Source organism: Artibeus jamaicensis, unplaced genomic scaffold, assembly GCF_021234435.1.
Source record: "Artibeus jamaicensis isolate MK-2021 breed Jamaican fruit bat unplaced genomic scaffold, CSHL_Jam_final contig_700, whole genome shotgun sequence".
NCBI classification, from domain to species: domain Eukaryota; kingdom Metazoa; phylum Chordata; class Mammalia; order Chiroptera; family Phyllostomidae; genus Artibeus; species Artibeus jamaicensis.
In genome coordinates this window covers 14400615-14420862 of record NW_026521930.1, presented here as the reverse complement: position 1 = coordinate 14420862, position 20248 = coordinate 14400615, and the positions used below count along the sequence as shown (strand labels likewise).

The 20248-nt window shown below is 39.0% G+C and overlaps 1 protein-coding gene across 2 annotated transcripts in view; it reads right to left on the bottom strand.

The window, feature by feature from the left end:
• The window catches only part of RBFOX1 (RNA binding fox-1 homolog 1), a 1505061-nt gene that overhangs the window by 590540 nt on the left and 894273 nt on the right, over positions 1-20248 (bottom strand). For both annotated transcript variants that reach the window (XM_053671753.1, XM_053671755.1), the window contains one exon: positions 5383-5424. In XM_053671753.1, the coding sequence (XP_053527728.1) occupies positions 5383-5424 (42 nt within the window). The remainder of the gene's footprint in view (positions 1-5382; positions 5425-20248) is intronic.

Here is a 20248-nt window from a genome sequence, read left to right as displayed (position 1 = left end):
AATTAGGTTTATTTAAACTGCTTCCCTGGACACAGCTGACTGGACCAGAGCAAACAACTGACCTAGGTTGGGCCAATCAGATTCTTGTCCAGGAACCTGGAATCAGGATGCATTAACAGTTAGTCCCTACACCTGTGGAACTGATGCAGCATGAATCTTAGGGGCTGGAATGCACAGAAATGGTAAAGAGAGCCTTTTTCCAAAAAATGAATCTAGAGTGGACTCACAAGGAGAGACAAAGATGAGAGACGAGAAAGAACTGCCTGTGTTCTGAGAGCTCTCCGATTCTGAGCTCCCTGGGAGGTCTGGTTGCATACCTTTTCTGTTTAGCCTAGCCTGAGTCAGTCCTTATTATTTGCTTAACTAAGTGAGAGGCAGGGTTTTTTTTTCCCCCTGAAGACACCACTACCATCAATGATAAAACCTGCTTTTGAAATTGTTTTTGAGTGTGGGGAGCTGGGTGAGAACCTACGTCCTACACATCTGTATTCTCTAGTTTGACATTCCTAGTAGGAAAAAGAATGAGAACCATTCACAATAATGACATGTTAACAATAGCTAACACTGATGATTATGAGCATACATTTTTAGAAGTGATTTATGTAAGTCATTTCATCCAATCAACGAATCTGAGAAATATATTCTCATTTTAAATATTGGGAAATTGAAGCTTTGAGAAACTAGGTAGCATTTAGAACTAAGTCATGAACCTAAGTCTGTAACCACAGCTCCTGACCACCTCTAACTGCCCCTCATACAATGCTGGCTTCTTTGGGATCCATTTGCCTACTGTTCATGAAGCAATTATAACATACATGAGAAACAAGCCTTTGCCTGCTTAGTAGTAACAGTGTTCTGACCAAAGTTGCTGAAGACCCCTCAAACCAGTGTCTAATATTTACAGCACAAAAGACCCCTTTGTAATCAAATAGTTTATAGGAATGTTAATCATAGTAGTAATTTGATCCCCTACACTATAAGCACACAATCTTTCCAATTGGTAGATTGTCAAGGGAGGCAAGGGCTACGGAAGTCATGCAATTTCTCTCTTACTTGTTTATTTGTCCATTTGTCAGTTCCAGATGCCAGAGAGGTCAATGCTGATGGTCAGGTTATGACAACTGTACAACTAGCGCTGCCCCCGCCTGTCAACAGTGCCCTTGGGACAAACTGGTAAACAGAGCCTACAGAGTCAGAAGTCTGTACCTAATGCACAGACTTCGTGGTGAGCAATATAGACCATCTCACCAATGGAATCCAGTTATAATTTCAAATGTAAGCCCAGAAGAAAGTGTAATTTACTCCAGATAGAGAAAATTTGGGATGGAGAAACAGGCAAGCCTGTTTGTTTCATAGTTTTCTCATTGAGAACATGAGCAATCCCAGTTGCCTTTTGAGAAGACTGAATGATTATTAGAAGTTACTGGCTGATGCCCTTCTCTTGGAAAGGGTAGGCACTAGGTGGCACCTGGACAGCTCTCCGAGGCTGAGCTGGGTTCTGCAGTGAGGTGTGTCATATCTGCTGTCCACACTTCGTGCTGAGGGGACATTAGCAAAGGACTGCATCCAAGATGACTCCAGAGAACATAAGGAAAGATACTGAGAGAATGCCAAGCTGCATAAAGAGTCAGGATTGGTAGATGTGATCTGTGAGATATGAAATTGTCAGAGGAAATATCTATTGCAAATTCACAGCCAGAGTTCAGGCACTGGATTAAGCTTTATATGTGGTCCCCAAAGTCATGCATGTAGGATAGAGGGATAAAGTAAAGGAGTTGGCAGGAAATCAACATCATGAATGACATAGAGGGTTCACATTGGTTCATTCTGTTGTTCTATTGAAGGGGTGTCAAGCTCATTTTCAAACCCTTCAAAGGGCCAAATATAGAGCTCCTTGCCCTTAATTAAGGAGTAGTTACATTTATTCAGTCCTAAAATTACATTCAGCCCTTTGAAGGCAATGGCAAGGCTGATGTGGGCTCCAGTGAAAATGAGTTTCACACCCCTGTTCTATTGGGTAACTCTGCCCCCTTCCTCTTATTTAAGCAAATTTGGTTTTTGTTCATGTGACAATGTGCCTATCCCTGGGGATGAATTATGACTATTATAGCCAACCACTGACATCCAGTTCAGTTGGAGTGACTGGCATAGGGTTTGGCCAATGTGCTCTAAGAGAACATCTGCAGAAAAGGCTTCTGGAAATGGTTTTCCTCTAACAGTACCAAGAGGGAAACCTCCTCCACCCCTCCTTCACAATGAGTGTTGTCATGTGAGCAAGTGATGCAGACTCACCTTGGAAGGAGAAGAAGGCTGAGAGAAACACACAGATTCCAAACCATTGTCCTGCTACCAAAACTTCACTAAATCAGCTTGGAACTAGAAGGTGATAAAATGTTTCCACCTTTTAAATAATGCTTAGCTTTTATATAACTTGCAGACCAAACCATTCAACTGAAAAAGATCTGATAAAAGTTTTAAGAGTATCTCTCAGAATGTGTTCTACAACCAAAAATGTTTTGTGACCAGGTGAGTTTACAGAAAATTGTGCATTTTATCCATTTCTTTGCATTTAATTTTTGTACATTAAATGCTCTGAGAAATTCTGCAGTTTAAAAAAACAGTTTGACTTTCTTTAACTTTGCATTTCCTAAAAATTAATTCATCGGAGAATCATTTTTTAGACTTTATAATTAACAAATACCTCATAGAGTCCATTGAGGAAAATTAAAGGAAGAAGAGCAGGAGGAACAAGTCTCAGAGGTACCCACCCCAGTGCAGTGTCCCATGCGCAAACCATGCAGGGGCACTTTTATCTTTCTTCATTATGTTCTGTTTGCAGGGGGCCAAGAAAAAGGGATACATTTTACAACTATTCACTTATATCCCTGAATTCTGACAACCTAATCAAATGTACTAATAAAGGACTATAAGCTTGGCAACATGGACATGGCCCAATCATCTTGCAGAGTATCAAGAAATACAGTTTGATTTCAGTATTTAAAACATATTTCGAGAAGTGTGACTGACAAGAGGATGTCCTTCATTGATATTCGTACCTAAACAGATACCTATTTTTCTTCCAGTGTCTCTCTTTCTAACAAAAATATAATGAGATTAATAAAAATGCATTTCACTGAGGTGGCTAGGCATTAGCATTTCGGATCAGAACAAAATTTCTTTCAATTTACCCTTCCAATGGATCCTTTTAAAAATCACTTTAATTCAGAGACTTTTCTTTCCAGTGAGAGGAATGGCTGAGTATTATACACACAAGATAGGAAGAAAAGGAGGGAGGTACAAGGGAAAGAGATCAAAGGGAAAGAGAGACAGAGGACAGGGAAGGAGGGGGCCAAGAAAATATCCATGGATGCCATGTAGTGTCAAAGAAGACACAGCCCATTATGACATTGGTGTCTCCCAGGAGGGAACTGGAAGCCTAAAGTCTGAACAAATGGAAAGGGAAACCCTCACTGCATTCCTGTGGTGTCATTTAAATTTTGAACTATATAAATCTATATTCTATTGTTTTAAATGTGTTTTCTATCAATTCAAAACATAAATTAGTTTAAATATTTTTTAAAAGACTGCCACAGCAATAACAAATTAAACACCAGTTCATGCTTTTAGAGATGGTCTCATATGGGGCTGATAGAGTTGTCCTATGGATTAAATTATATGACCCATTATATGAAACCGCCACTTGAATTTATTTTGTGTAGTGGGAAGGCCTCCATTCTTATTCCTAAGCCACACCCCTGTTGACAATATCCTCATCAGTGCAAAATAGTAAGCCCCTCAAACTGCACACAAGCACTTCATTACTTCCTGTGTCCTTAATTTCCCAGGCAAGTTTCATTTGCAATAGAGATTTTGATGTTATCTTCATTCTGATGAATTTATCAGGGACTCCTGGAGACAAAAGCACACATTCCTCTTTATCTAGCTCTGACCTAGTTCTGGCCATCGTTCCCATCCGAACAGGAGGAGAAATCTGAAGTTCCAATACATTATTTACTAGGATGAACCAGTAATTCAGACAGCAAGGGAAAAGCAATAAGAAAGTGCAGGAAAGCTTAAAACATTATGAAGGCTGTTTCATGAAGGAGTCACAACTAATGTAGGCACAGGGACTTAGCGGTGAAGTGGGCAGAGATGAGAGGTTAATGGAGAAGGCCATGGTGAGTGGCTACATAAAATAAATACACATAAAAGAAGAAAAAACATCAAGTCCCTTTCTCCATTCCATGGAACTGGATTCTGTTGTTTGTTATATATGAGGATTTAACAAACCCGATGCCAATAGCAACTGTGAAATTGCAATAACCACAAATCATTGTCATCTCAAGATTGGCATTAAGTGCATACTTTGAAAAGTTACTAAGCAATACATAAGTGACATTAGAATTATGAATTATTTAATAATTTACTTATTTATTAGATTCCTTTGAGCACATTGGTGCCCCAACCCCCAAAACGCACTATCATTTTAAAAGCAGCAGATTCCTCTAGTTTTTATAATATTGTGGAAACATGACTATAGGGCACATTGTCCAGTAAAAATCACCAACTTTCATCAGTGACATTAAAGATAGCCCAGTTACGACTTCAAACTCATCCATCCAAAACATGAGCACATTTTAAAACACACACACACACACACACACACACACACAAATGGAGAGGAGGAGGTCATCCTGATATTTCTTAAAATACCATTCCCATAGCAAGAAAGATATCAACCATGACACCATGAAAACAGAACAATGTCACCAACCTCCATTTATAAGCAAACCATTCTCTCCTCCTCTAGGAAATGCATTTTGCATCTAGCATAATTGAACATTGAGAGAGATTCATTTTTAAGAAGGTAAATCACATACAAGTTTTAAAAATCTGTCTCCTTGTTTCATATACAAAAACACCACAAAACAAAAAGGTCTACAAATGACTTTCATTCTCCTTGACATATCAGTGGCTCACCCTCCCCAGTTAACAGCAAGAGAGCATTTTAGCCACTCAGCAAACAGCCTGATATTCACATTAAGAAGGCAGCAAGACATCCTTTTGACCTTTGTTATTACTTAGACCTCGTGTTGTACATAAAAAGAGTACAATGATGTCAAACAAATTCCAGGAGAGAAGTATTTATTGCTGAATCTAAATCAAAAAATCCATATCTACTATAATGGCACTTCAAAAGAAGATATACTGTATTTACCAGCTCAATCAATACTAAATTAGCTGGGATAAATATTTTCAGTTCTACCAGTCTGAAGATGAAGCCCACTATTTAGAACCTTGTGTCTTGAGAGAGACAAGGAAATTTTTGCTTATCACACAGAAGCAAAAGCCAGGAAGTATTTTACAAGCAGATGCACCTACCCTTAGCTGCTCTCTTTCACAATTCATCTGTTGTCTGGAAACCTACAAAGGAAGGGAGAAGAGACAGGGAATCAGAATGTTCTGCATCAAAACAACATGAAAGAAAGAAGAAAGTTGCTTCTAATCACTCGGCTTAAAGCAGACCTAGAATTAATTAATTACGTATTTAATTTTTTCATTAGAACTAATTTTTTCTCTTTTGGACTCCTAATCTTCCCTTGGCATTTCCATTGTGTGATCCAGAAACACAATTAGGATGAGCCAGTCTTGAAGAGAGGAGAGAAAGGAGGTCCCAGAGAGAGTGTAGGAGGTGAATTCCGCTCAGGGTGAAGGCTCCCCCTTGGTCTGGAATCCCTCTTGCCCTATCCAACAGGCATAGGCATTCTTTCCTGAGGGCCCCTTGGGCATAGGCACTGGACATTACACAGTGTCTTCTCTGATGTTAAGGGCCAGTAGTTTCACCTATATACCTTAGCAAATGAATTACAGTTTACAGTCCATTTCTAATCAGATGATAATAAGCCCCCATAGAACTGTGACAGGGAGAATTCTGAGGTCAATACATATGTCACAGATACAGGATCAATCAGTGATATCAGCCATAAGCTCAAAAAGGAGAGGCTAGTGAAATATAGGACATGCTTCACTTATCCTTGTCCTACCAAAAACATGCTTTTAAAAATCAAAAGTGCTTCTTTAGGGTGACCATATAATTTATTGCTCAAACAGGAAAACTTACATACACTAAAGGAGTGGGTGGGGTGTTAATGGTGATGCCAGAGACAGTGTATGTGAAGTGAAAATGACAAAGCAAACTGGGGCATAGGGACATTCTACCTTCAACTCTAACAGCTAGGCTGAAATAAAATCCAGGTCTGCATTCACAATTCATTCTATGCATTTCTGGCATTTTCTTAACCAATGAAGCAACCTCTGACTCCCAGCATCTGACAGTGTATTGCAAGCTTTTGAAACTTTCACCAAAGGATAAGAAGGTTTTGGAACTGACTTTTGATGTATATTTTATGTATTTTGGATTGAAAGTTTCTTTTTTACTTTCCCTCAAACAAAAACAAAAATAAGAACTTTCATTTAGGATATGCCAGAACCCTAAATCTATAAAAAAGTGCTTTGCTCTGTGCCCTGGAACCCAGAAATATCACCTCTAAGAAGAGCTCCTAAGAACATAAGCAGAGATTCACACAAATGTTTATTTACATGTCAATTAACTGCAGCCTTACTTACAAAAGAAAACTATTGTAAGTATGACAGTGTGCAACAATGGGAACATTTACCATAAATGAGATCACATTGATTTGCTGGTATAACATGCAGCATTGAGAACCATGGTTTTGAAAAATACTCAAAAGGCACTATCTAGCTTTTAAGATGCTACAAAGGTACACAGATGTTATGATTCCTATTTTGTTTTAAAAATACAGTGGAACGGATCATAAAGAGATAGAAGAGAGGTAAGAGAAAAACATGACTGGAAGCAAATATTCCAAAATATATTTTTAAATGAGTACAATTCTGCATGTATACAACATGCACAGAGGATTATACATTTAAAACAAATGACTTTACAATATGCTAATTATATCTCCGTAAACTGTTAAAAAGTGAAGTAGGCCAAATCCATACAGATAGGTGGTTGCCATGTAATTCAGGGGAAGGCAAACAGGGTGGTAAAAAAGTTGTCAAACTAGATAGGAATAGTTGCACAATATTGTGAAGGTATTTAAAACCCCTGAACTATGTAGTGTAAACTAGCTAAAATGCTACATTTTATTTTAGGTGTCTTTTCCCATAATGAAATAAATAAAGTGGGTGATGAGGGTCCAGTTCTGGGTAAGATGGAATAATCATGTCTCACCTTGTCTCTCCCACTCAGTGCAACTATACATTCTGTCTAGGCTGCAGGGAGCAGCTATATGAGGTCTGTGAAGAGCCAACAGTAGCAGGTAAACTGAGGAAGGAGACCAGAATGCAAAGACCAACCAGACGAGGTGAGTTCTTCCCTCATCCCCTCCTCAGGGTCTCCTGGCATGGATTTGAGGCAGCCTAGAGCTCAGCATTGAGCATCCACACAGAGAGACACCCAAACACTCTGTAGGAACCTTCTATGGTCTGAGAAGGTGGGCAAAGCCCCACTAATTTCTCTCTCTCCTCTTGACTCTTGGCTCCTAATGCAGGCCCAGTCACAGAAAAACATGAGCAGGATGAAAAGGCCCCAGCTTTCTGGCTTTTAGACAGAAAGGTAGCATCTTGAGAAAACAAACACCTTTTGAGGGTCCTGAAGAGGGAAGAGTTTGGAAAACTCTTGCAGTTTTCCTATGTAGTCCTTTTATAAACTCCATGGTCACCCCTGAGCCACATGTGTATCTAAACAGGGACCACAGACTGTGAAAATAAAAGGGGTAAACTACAGCCGAGAGCTCTGACTGGCCATGGGGATGCTTGCATGGGACAGACACAACTGTCACTGCAAAGGTTTAACAATAGAGCTGATATTGGAAATGAACTCCACAGAAGAATGGTAGGAATGTGCAGTCTGATTTCAACCAGGTTGATTTCCTGAGAATACAAACAATTTCCATAGAATTTCAATAAGACCTGGAATCTCAAAGCATAATAGTAAACATACCAAGGACAAAATCACAATTACTCAGCACATAAGGAAACAGGAAAGTCTATACTCATACAGGAAAAGACAGTCACTGAAATGACTGAATTGACACTGAAATGACAAAGATGTGGGAGTTATCAAGTAAAGATTTTAAGCAGCTTTTATAAAAATGCTCCAAGAAGCAAGGGGAAAAAACACAATTAAAACAAATGAAAATTTAGACAGTGTTGTCGAAGAAATCGAAAATATAAAGAAGAACCAAATAGAGATTTTAGAATAGTAAAAATAATAACCTAACTTTTTAAAAAAATGAACTCATTGAATAAGTTCAAATGTAGAATGGAGGTAGCAAAGAAAACTCAGTGAACTTGACTGAGTACATATCAAGTAAAAAGCACCTAATGTAAGCAATAGAGAGAGGAAAGGGGGGAAAGAAATATGAAAAAACATTCAGGAACCTATAGAATAATACCAAAATATATAACATTCATGTTACTCATTAGAATAGAGATAGTGTTCACCAAAGAAAAAATATTTGAGGAAACAATGGCTGAAAATTCCCCATATTCGACAAAACACGTAAACCCACAAAATCAAGAAGCTCAGCAAACTGTAAGTAAACCCAAAGAAACTCATAACCAGCTATAATCAAACTGTTGAAAACTTAAAATAAATAATAAAAAACAACAAATACACACAAAATACTTTCTGAAAAAAAGCCAATGACAAATGATATAATGCTCATGAGAAAGCAAGAGTTCTTTTAATTTAAACAAACAAATGATAACCAAGGGGGCCAAAAATAAGGCAGCAAACAAATCCATTTTAAATTTTGATATAACTCAGAAATCTATGTCCAATGAAAACATCCTTTAGAAATATTAAGAAACTAAGAAAATTCATTGCCAACAGATCTATTCTGAAAGAATTGCTACAGGAAGTTCTCCAGACAAAGGGAATACAATACCAGAAGGAAACTTGAAACATCAAGACTAAAGAAGAGGAAAGGAAATGATAAACATATGAACAAATATAAATATAATGCACTAGTTGACTCCTGTGGAGTTCTTTCAAATATGTGTAATGGTTGAAAGAAAAAAATAATCACAAAATTGTCTAAAAAGGTTTTCAATATATACATAAGATAAAACAAACATAAAAAAGAGGATGGCAAGGAACACATATGGAAATAAGGTTTCTACATTCCAATTGAAATGGTAAAAGATCAATTCTATGTAGGCTGAGAGAAGTTAAATACTGTGTATATTGCAATCCCTAGAGTAACCACTTCAAAAAATATATAAAGCGATATACTCAAAGGCAAATGATGTTGAATAATTGGACATTTGTTTGAAGAAAATAAATAAAACAAAATGCCTCGACCTCAACCTCACACTTCATACAATCATTAACTTAAAATGGTCAATGTCTCTAAATGTATAACATAAAACTAAATGAGAGATGCAATTAAGAGTAGGGGAAGTACTTTTTTCTTAATGCTTTTCTGTGCTTTTCAAATTATCCTTTATGTCATAAAGGGTATTTATAATTAGAAAATATTTTAATAATTGCGCCTTGTAGAAATGTGAAGTGTGTTTTAAAATGATATTGTAATAGTAATAGTTCTCATTTTCATTATATAAATAAAATAGCTTATCTAATACAAGATTAATATTTTTAACATCTGTCTTCAAAAATCAAAAGGGCTTATCAGGCTCACAGAAGCATAATGGTAACATTTAAAGAAACAAGTAAATTACTGACATAAACCATCTGAAGCAAGGCAGTATTATAATGTTCCTATTGCCAAGTATTCAACAGTAGCCATGGGATTAGCTGTGTTGTCCTTCAAATAAAGCTGACTAAGGAAAATGAGATTTGGACATAAATAAAAGGCATTTGAGTAATCTCTATAGTGGACATTTCTGGGTTTGGTTGGTTTGTCTGGAGTTTTGTGAGTGTTTTTTTTTCCTTTACTTATGCATTTTTTATTGAATTTGTTGTGGTGACATTGGTTAATAAAGTTATATAGGTTTCAGATGTATACTTCTGTAATACATCATCTGTATATTATATTGTTTGTTCACCCTACACAGCATTTCATATTATTTTTCTGTGTTCCGGCAGTACTATCTCTCTTTTCTTTTGGGGCTATGTTCCTGTGCAATCCCATAAATTCTTTGTTAATTGCGTATCATCACCACCACACTCTTTTGCTACCTAATAACACATACACCTGCCACTACCCCAGAAACACACCCATCTGAGTACAGTGACCAGGGACCTCTTCCTCAACCAGTGATGCAGTGCAGATGGCCAGTTATGCAACATGGCCCAGTCCCATCATGAGTTCACCTTTGTGTTCCAAATTTGCCCATCACACAACACTCTCTGCAAGGTGCAATAATGCTCTGAAGACTCACTAAGTTATTGCTAGACCTAATGAGACTCTAAAATATTTCCCCATAACCAATATGGGAAAGGTGCAGACAGAAAAAGGCACCTGTTCCTTCTTATCATTTTCTATGAAGAAAGACCCTGCATACTCTTTGAAAGCTAACCTTGAAACATATCTTATATGTACACTTTTCTACATGGCATTTCATTTGGAACTAACATGAGATATATTTTTTCTCCCATGGCAGTGATGCTCAAACCAGTATTTTTATGCCCTAAATGAAAAAAGGGAAAGTGAGAGGTCTGGTGCTGCTCCTTTAAGATGCTTCCAGAAAACCAAATACCACTCTCAATAGGGCTGCCAAGTAAGCACTTATGAAAGGTTAGGAACTGAAGCAATAAACTTCAGCATGCGACCCTTTGCTCTCCTGGCTGAACGGGATGTTTAATAGCGGGGATTCATCTTCCCCCATGCCCTAACTTCATCTAGACAGCAGGGCCAAAGAATCTTTCTCAGACTCAGCCTTTTTCATCTTCTCCTGACTTTGAGCTCTCTCTTATCTATCAGTGGGCCTGATTTTTTTACCAGTCCGATTTTCCCTCCCACACATCACGCTAGATCTGCAAGGGAAAGGATGGAATATTAGTCAGCTTTCTTTTTCTACAGACCAGGACAAAATTTGGAGTCTATTTCTTTGTCTATCGGTTATTCTCTTCTGTGTTCAATAACATATACATGTGTGCACGTGTGTGTGTGTATCAGGCACCTTCTGGATGTCAGACACTGTTCTACACACCAAGAATACAATAATGAAGAAGACTTCTGGAGCTCATTGTCTAAGTGGAGCAAACAATGAGTAAGTTGACAGTTACAATACAGTGAACATTTGCTACAATGAAAATATAAGCTGTGCTAAGAGCACATAAGAGGGACAGCAACCTTATCTTAGAGAGCTGAAAAAGGTATTAATGTTTTGTTTGTTTTAATGTTTTGTTTGTTTGACTTTTAGAAAATGTATCCAGGGAAAGAATGAAAAAAATCTTTCAAGAGGAGAGGGAAATGTGTGAAAATTCTAGTGAAGATGATGGAAGGGCCAAGTAATACAATGTGGCAGGAAAGTCAAGTGCAAGAAGATATTGGTAAGAGATTAACTTGACTCTGTAAAAGTAGGAGTCAAAAGAAATATGAACATACATGATAAACAGATGGATAAATATGCATGTTTTCTGGGTTGGAATCACACAGTATTAGAAATTCCAGTTTTTAGCACAATTGTGAATCATTCAGAAGAACCACCAAAGACATCCAGCGGCACAAAACTCAATAAATCAGACCAGCTGGTACCTGTTCACATTTCTCAAGTTCTGTACTTTCAGAATCATTATTAATTTTCTGAAATAATATGGCATTCTCCTATGAATCCAAAGTACCCAGGGTGAGTGCTACAATTCACCTTCTCTTTATGCATTTCAGGATTATATACAGTTGACATGTATAGTCTGAGGTCGCACTTTGTGACTAGCACTGCGCTGATGGAAGGGGGTGTGAATATAAATGATACATAGTGAATTTCCTAAAAAATCTCAGAGAGGAAGAGAGATGAATAAATAGCAGATTATATTGCTGGGTCCTAAGTGTGATAAAAAGAGAAAACACAGGATAACACAGGAACCTGAAGGAAAGGTGCTAACCCACCCTGCTGTGTGGGGCAAATAGTGGAGGGAGGTGTCAGCCAGGTGCTTCAGGAGACGAACACTTGATCTGAGCCTTTCTTTCTAGGGGAATAATGTTCTCAAGGGTTTGGGAATATGAAATGGAAAAGAGCACAAAGATAAGATAAAGTAAGGGAGGACACTGCATTGTGGGTGGAGGATGGCCAGTTAGGGAAAGTGCATTCATATTGCAATACTTTTCTGTTTTTCTCAGTCTTAACTATGCTGACAGAATAGCAATTATTTTTAAGCAAAATAAATTTTACATTAATGGTGGTTAAAATGTATCCAATGTTTATAATATGCAAGAAAGTATGATACACACTTTTTAGGAGATATATATACACACACACGTACATATATACATACATATCCTAAACATTTAGGATATATATATATGTGTGTGTGTGCGTGTGTGTGTGTGTGTAGTGTGTAGTGTTTATATATATATGTAGTGTTTATATATATGTGTGTGTGTATATATATGTTTCCTTTTTGGAGTATTCATTGTTAGTGTATAAAAACAACTGGTTTTTATGTGTTAATTTTGTATCCTGTAACTTTGCTGAATTAATTCATTAGTTCTGATGATTGTTTTATGGAATGTTTAGGATGTCCTGCAGTTAATGCTCACCACTTCATGAATACCCTTAGTTCCATTTTACAGATCAGTAAACTGAGGCACAGATAGGTTTTTTTTTTTTTTGCATGACTTCCTAAAGTCACAAAGCTAGGAAGTGTTGAAGAAATTATCATTGAGATGGCTTGACTCAAGCCCCTCTTTGAACCACTGTAGACACAGACACCCACGCATTTACCCCATCCCCAGGCTGTGCCTCATTTGTCCTTAGTAGGTGCTCTCTGTATTGTTTGTTTTTATGTTTCACACTTGTTCTGATTATTTCCCCCTTTGGCCCCCTCTACTTAGCCAGCTGCCCACTTCCATAGTCAATACCCACGCCCTTATCCATGTCCATGGGTCCTCCATATGTGTTTCTTGGCAGATCTCTTCAACTTCTTTCAACCAGTCCCTTATTCCTCCCTCCATTCTTACCGTGGTCAGTCTGTTCTGTGATTCTATGACTCTGGTTCTATTTTGCTGATTACTTTATTTTGTTTATTAGATTCCTCTTATAAGTGAGGTCATACGGTATTTGTCTTGCACTAACTGCCTTATTTCACTTAGTATGATAGTTTCCAGTTCCATCCATGACATTGCAAAATGTAAGAATTTTTTCTTCCTTTCTGCTGCAGAGTATTCCATTGTGTAAATGTACCACAGCTTTTTAATCCACTCATGTACTTAGGTTATTTCCAACTCTTGGCTGTTATAAATAGGGCTGCTATGAACATAGGGGAACATAAGTTATTTTGAATTGGTGTTTCTGGATTCTTAGGATATATTCCCAGCAATGCAACTGCTGGATCAAAACACAATTCCATTTTTAATTTTGTGAAGATGTTCCATACTGTTATTCACAGTGGCTGCACCAGTCTGCATTCCCACGAAAGTGCACTAGGGTCCCCTTTTCTCACATCCTCTCCAACACCTGTTATTTGTTGATTTATTAATGATGGCCATTCTGACAGGTGTGTTGCTGCCCTGACTGATGTGATGCTGTTTGCATGTTTGTGGTTCTCTCCAACAAAACATGAAATGACTGCGTTGTCTGGCTTCATATGAGTAAATGCATAGTTCCGCACAATTTTCTTTGAGTAGTTTTGAGTGCGTTTAGACTGGGTTTAAATTGGAATACTTGCCATCAATCAGATTTCTCTGATAACAACCCATTGGGTCCTTTTGCAGGTGGAGTTTTCTCCCCAGTGGAGACTGGAAGCTCAGGAATTAGACTGACTGCCTGAGTCTAATCCTGGCACATCATTTTTTAACATCAGCCACATTGTAAAATTTCTCTGCTCACAATTTCCCCATTTGTATGAGGGGGTGGCATGGTGCCTATCGCTCATCCAATTTTGTTGTGAAGACACAATGAGATAATCTATTATATACTAAGCAAAGTACATGGCTCATTTAAATAACTCAATGAATCCTAGAAAGTGCTATTACAATTAATGTGAGAGTCAGGGTGGGGCCTTCAGATGGGACCCGAGGCCCTGCTGCCCAAGGGGCACCACCCATTGCAGGGCAGTTCATAGCTGTCACAACAAGGAAGGTGCATTTTTTTTTGTTCAATGGCTCCTTTGCTAGGAGGCTGTTTAAAAGGATACAGGGGGTAACAGGGGAGGAAGGCAGTGCTTCCCAAGGCACAAACCTAGAACTTGGGAGAATATCAATGTCCTTCAGATATAAAATGGTTTTAAAAAGTATGATTCAGCCTGGCTGGTATAGCTCAGTGGATTGAGCACAGGCCTGTGAACCAAAGGATTGAGGTTCGATTCCCAGTCAGGGCACATGCCTGGGTTGCAGGCCAGTTCCCAGCAGGAGACACACGAGAGGCAACCACACATTGATATCTCTCTCCCTCTCTCCTTCTTTTCCCCTCTAAAGATAAATAAATAAAATATTTTAAAAATTATGATTCATCTATACAGAGGTGGGCAATTTTTTTCTATAAAGAGCCAAAAAGTAAATATTTTTGGCTTTGGGAGCCACAAGGTCTCTCTGCTGCAACTACTCAGCCCACTGTAGCAAGAAAGCAACCAGAAACCATGTGCACACAAATGACTGTGTTGCAATAAAGCTTCATTTATAGTAGTCAGTGGGCTGAGTTGGACCTCTGGCCAGAATTTTTCAATCCTTGATCTATACTATGGAAAACTATAGAGTCATTAGAAGTATACTGTGGAAGGGTGTCCATGATAGAATGAATAAAATAGAGCAAAGAGCAAACTGTACCAATTTTTTAAAACACAACCTATTTTTTGTTTTAAAAACTATACATATACACAAAAATATCCATTTACATGTAGAAAACATCTGGCATGATAAACACCAAGCTTCAAAGAAAAACACAGAAATGATGTCCTGGAAGTGAGAATGTTGACAGGGATGAAGTAGTGAGGCTGGTTCCTCATGTTCATTCTTGGGTTCTGTTACAGTATTTCATCTTCCAGCATGTTCTATGTTCATGTTCCATGTTCATGTTCCATGAACATGGCCTGCTTTTCTAAATTCGAATGAACAGCAGCCATAATGATAAAACCTTCAAAGTTCAGTCATAAGTTTATTCTAATGATTAAATGAGAAGTTGTATGTAGGACATCAAACTCAGGCCCCGCCTGGCACATAGTAGGTGCTCAAGTAATGGCAGTTATGAATAACTGCCCCAAGCACCAAAAGGGTTAATCCAGAGTGGTTGTCTTGGGAAAAATTCAACTCCAGTTTTCAGAGATATTGTGTATTTTACTGTGAATTCTCTCCAGTAGAGAAAACTAAAATAAAGAGAAAGACTGATCTGCCCACCCTATTTATGGTTATAGAAAATATTTATTAGAGATCTGAGATCTGAAGACCCAAAATCCTTGAACATAATGCCATGCATCACATGGGTGTAATAAAGCCCACTGATTTTGCAAATGTATCCTACAACGAGGCGTGTCCTCTGATTCCAAGAAAACAGGATCATTTGTGTCAGATAAGCAAATACAGATCTCATCACTTGTGGCTATTGTTTCTAATTGATATAAGGGAAGAAAAAATGTGTGTGAAAATAGCAACTGCTTAGAAGTCAAGACAGGAAGTAAGGAATAAGCAACAGAAAAAATGAAAACAAAAAAGTCACAACAATGAATCAAGTGAACCATGATTAATTAACTTGATTCTGGCTCACATTGTATAAACGAAGAAAATGCATTTGAGATAACAACTTGGGGGAATCAATACACCTCCCCCTGATGTTTTTATTTTAACCCCAGGGAGAACCAGAATATGCTGCTAAAGTCTTGTGTGATTTTGTGCAGGTGCCAGTTTTGGAGGGTAGTCTTAGGAGCAGGGTGGGGGGTAGGTGAGAGGGTGAAAGGCCTTGGCAAGGCTAAATACTAATTGGAAAAAAGGGGGGTTGTTGTTATATGTAAACATGAGCAGATAAACCCAAAGACTGAAAGCTCTAACATTTAATTGATGGCTATTAGTGCTTCAGGATAATTTATGAAGTGTACACATCCTGAAATCTCAAAATACATAGTATTTTTAGCTCTTGAATAATCTATAGTGTGTTATATGCTAGGCACCACACAGCACTTAGTGAGCACTTCTCCCGCTGTTCCTTGTAAACTGCAAGGTTTGATGATATTGGTACTTATAACAAGAGAGTCACTGTTCCAGATGTAAGTCACTGGGGAGACTCAAGTGTTGGTTATCTGATTAAAGTGATGTCAGAGGTCAGGATGCCCACAGAACTGGAGCGAGCCTCAAATAACAAGTTTGAAAGAGCTGTTTTCTTTAGAGGGAATGCTTTTTGCAGTTGTTCTTACATGCGCCCACCTTTTAAATACCCTATTAGTGTCAGAACAAATCCCTCAGGTCTGGGACAAAGTTGTCCAGGCAGACACATTAGATAGACAAACACCAAGCAAGATGTGGCAGCCACTGGCTGCACCTGGCCAGGATTCCCGGCAGCCCCCCGTATCCATCTGCTTCCTGCGAGGATGCAGTCTCTGGCAGTGTTTGTTTCAGGCTTGATGCTGGTCTGGAGGACAAAGGGCATCCCCCAGCCATGAAGAGCCAGGGTGGTCTGACACATGTACGGACCTTTACAAATAAAAACACACCATGTCTTTGCACCTGACAACTTGCAAGGTGGGGGAACCATATTGCCTAGTATTCGTTCTAATAATAAACTATTTCCCCAGGCACATTTTTATTCTCTGGATTTAATAAGGTATTTTGTGAATCGAGGTAGAAGAGGGAGGGAGGAAACAATTGTAGTTATTACAAAGATGGTTTCTATTTGCTTCAGATGCAAAAAGCAATCACTATTCCTTTCCTTCATAATCGAGGGTTATCGTTACTCCCCCAAGCCCACCCAAACCCCTTGCTCAGTCCAAGAAAATTCAAACAACAATCACCAAACTGTCCTGAGGAACTAAATGACGTAGCATGTCTCCCTGAACCAGTTTCCTGGAACCATCATCACCCTGTAGTTAGAGAACTCTAATTCTATATCATGGGGATCTCAATGCAGATTTTCCCATCATTCCCTTCTCCACAGTCAGAGGTGGGAAAGAGTGGGGAGGGCCAGTGGGTGATTTACATACCACTTGCCTGTATCCGCTTAGATGTTCTCAAGAAATTCCAAGTTAAGATGTTTTAACTGGGCCTTTTTTTTCTGCTTAGATGTTATAAAGTTCTAACAATAATTTTATCAGAAGTTGATCATTTTATAATCTGTATCCATATTAAATAGCTTCAGCAGAGACACAACAGGCCAAGGCTTTATCTGGGCAATCATCCTGATCATGTTAATTGCAAGTCATTGGGGAGGTGTATTAAACACAGCAGTTAGGGGACAAACTCTATAAGCCAGACTTTCATGGTTCAAATCTCAACTCTGCCACTTATTAGCTTAGGGACCTTGGGCAAATTCTTCACCCGGGCCTGCCTATATACCCTGAAGTCTCATCGCAAGGTTTGAATGGCTTAATATTTGCCAAGCAATTGGAAGAGTACCTGGCATACAGAAAGCACTATATAAGTGCGTTTTCAGTGCAAGGAAGTAAATCCGAAGTCTCTTTACTGTTATTTGTTCCTTTCATAAGTTGACAATGGGCTGGGCCTGCCCAGCTGCACACTCAGACGTTGGGTGGAGAACACCACTGTGGAAGAAGCCCGAGGTTTTGAAAGATGGTTGATGCTTCTGAAAGTTTTGTGCTGTGCCATTAAAAGTTCACATCTACAGATCACAGAGTGTGCCGGCAAAGATAAATCCTGTAGCAACCACTGCACTGTCATTAAAAAGAATAGTGAGGTGAACTAAGTCCCATTGGACCAATTTTCCTAACAAGTAAATAGGGACATAAGTGACTTCCCAGGGGAAGACAGCCCAAGTGAGCATCCCCCGGCTGGCTCTCTAAGCTTTGCTGCCTTCTGCATCCAAAAAAATCTTTACATAGCTGTACAAGGGCTTTTCCATTCCCAATTTCTGTGACTTTACAAAATGTCATCATTTAAGGAATGGAACAAGCCTGTAGCTGGAGAAGCTTGAGGAGTATTCATTTTCTAATTTTCCAGTTCAGTTGTCTGAAAGGGTTGCCTGGGTGGCGGTTGTTATTGTTGCTGTGTGTGCCGAGTGTGCACGCGGGCCCATGTGCTCGCTCTTCCTGGAAAGCTTAATGGAAGGCATGCTGGAAGACATATGCTTCATGAAAAATGAGCTCTTAAAACCCTAAACTTAAAGAATCTTTACAGGAAGAGCTAGGTTCACAAAAGTTCTCAACCAATGAGGAGGCATACATGTAAATTGCAGGCAATTTAAAAGGAAAATCTAGGTCATCTGGTTGTTTGCTTTGTCATCATCAGTATTAATTAGACACTGGAAGTAATGACTGAGCTCAGAGAGCTCTTCAGATTTAAAATAATAATAATAATAAACCAACAGAGGAGAGCTTTACCTTCGGAAAGAAAATATTTTCACAAGCAGTGTTCTCAAAGAACCTGAGTGGGAAAACCTTGCAATTAAATTCTGCAAATGTGCTCTGAAATAATCCCAGGGGAAGTCTTATCTGTACTTAATATTCAAATAAATATTCTTTTCATGTGCAGTGTGTTCAATAGGGTGCATTTTACTTCATTTAAGTGTATAACGTAATCAGCATCATGAGGGATAATCACCAGGAGTGGCAGAACCCTTTAACGAGGATAAGTGGGCCAGCTCCGCAGTTGAATGGGCAATCGTGGGAAAGAAAAGAAGGGAAAGTGCAGAATGCCAAGTACAGCTTTCCCCAGGAGTGTTCTGTAGGACCTTGATTCTCAAAGTGAGGTCCACAGACCAAGAGCATCAGCATCAACTGGTAGCTCATTAGAAATTCAGCAGTGCGAACCCTACCCCAGTCCAACCAAATTGGAATCTGGATTCCCCAGGACCCCAGTGATTCCCATGAACATTAAATTTAGAGAAGTGCCTAGGCCAGGCATCCTCACTGGGATTTAGGAACATCTCTGCTGTCATACCCCAATAAGGAGGTCCCTCTAACAGCTGCTCCTGTGTCTTCACATGTGGCCAAGGATGCCCGGGGGGACCTCTCCAAATGTTTCATGGAAATGAAGGCCACAGGGCTCTTCAGACAGCCTCAAACCTTCCTCCCTGTTTCCTTACACTTCAAAAAAAGATTTTATTTATTTATCTTTAGAGGGGAAGGGAAGGAGAGTGGGAGAAAAATATCAACGTATGGTTGCCTCTCCTGTGTCCCCACTGGGAACTGGCCTGCAACCCAGGCATATGTCCTGACTGGGAATCAAAGCACGATCCTCAGGTTCGCAGGCCCACACTCAATCCACTGAGCTACACTAGCCAGAGCCCTTCTACTTTTTTTGATGTGCCCTGGAGGTGGTCATAATCTATGGTTCTGGGACCCATCAGAAATGAGGAGGAAAGGTGGAGGAGTTCAGCATCTCTCATACACACCCCCAAACCCCTTGTGATTATTTCCAACCTCAGCCCCTCTCTCCCAGTATCTATTGCTTCCTTCCATGCATAATCTAGCTTTCTGCCTTCTTTACCCCATATTTACCATCTTATGTGGTAGGTACCTTTTATTGGTCAATACTTCCCCAAGCCTCATTCTAAACTTCCTTCTCCAGCTGCCTTTTTTTTCTATAATTATGTTTATTTCTTCCATATGGAGCCATTCTGTGTCATGCTGTGTCTTCATGTTAAAGTTGACTTAAAGTTAACATTTTATTTCCCATTGTTTTCAGGTTTGCAGGGTAAAGCAAGGGTGAGGGTCATCTTGCTGTAAGTTCCAAGTTCAACAGAGTCACCATGCTATCAGAACCTGCTAGCTCCCCTTACAGAGGCTTCTCACCAAGACAGGAGGAAAGGGCATATTTTGCTTTCTCGCCTTCTGAACAAAAGGGCAGTCAGTGTACAATCTGCACACCATAGGGGTGCATACTCTCTGATGAACTGAATTCTGGTCATTTCAAATGGTTCCAGTTGATTCACATTA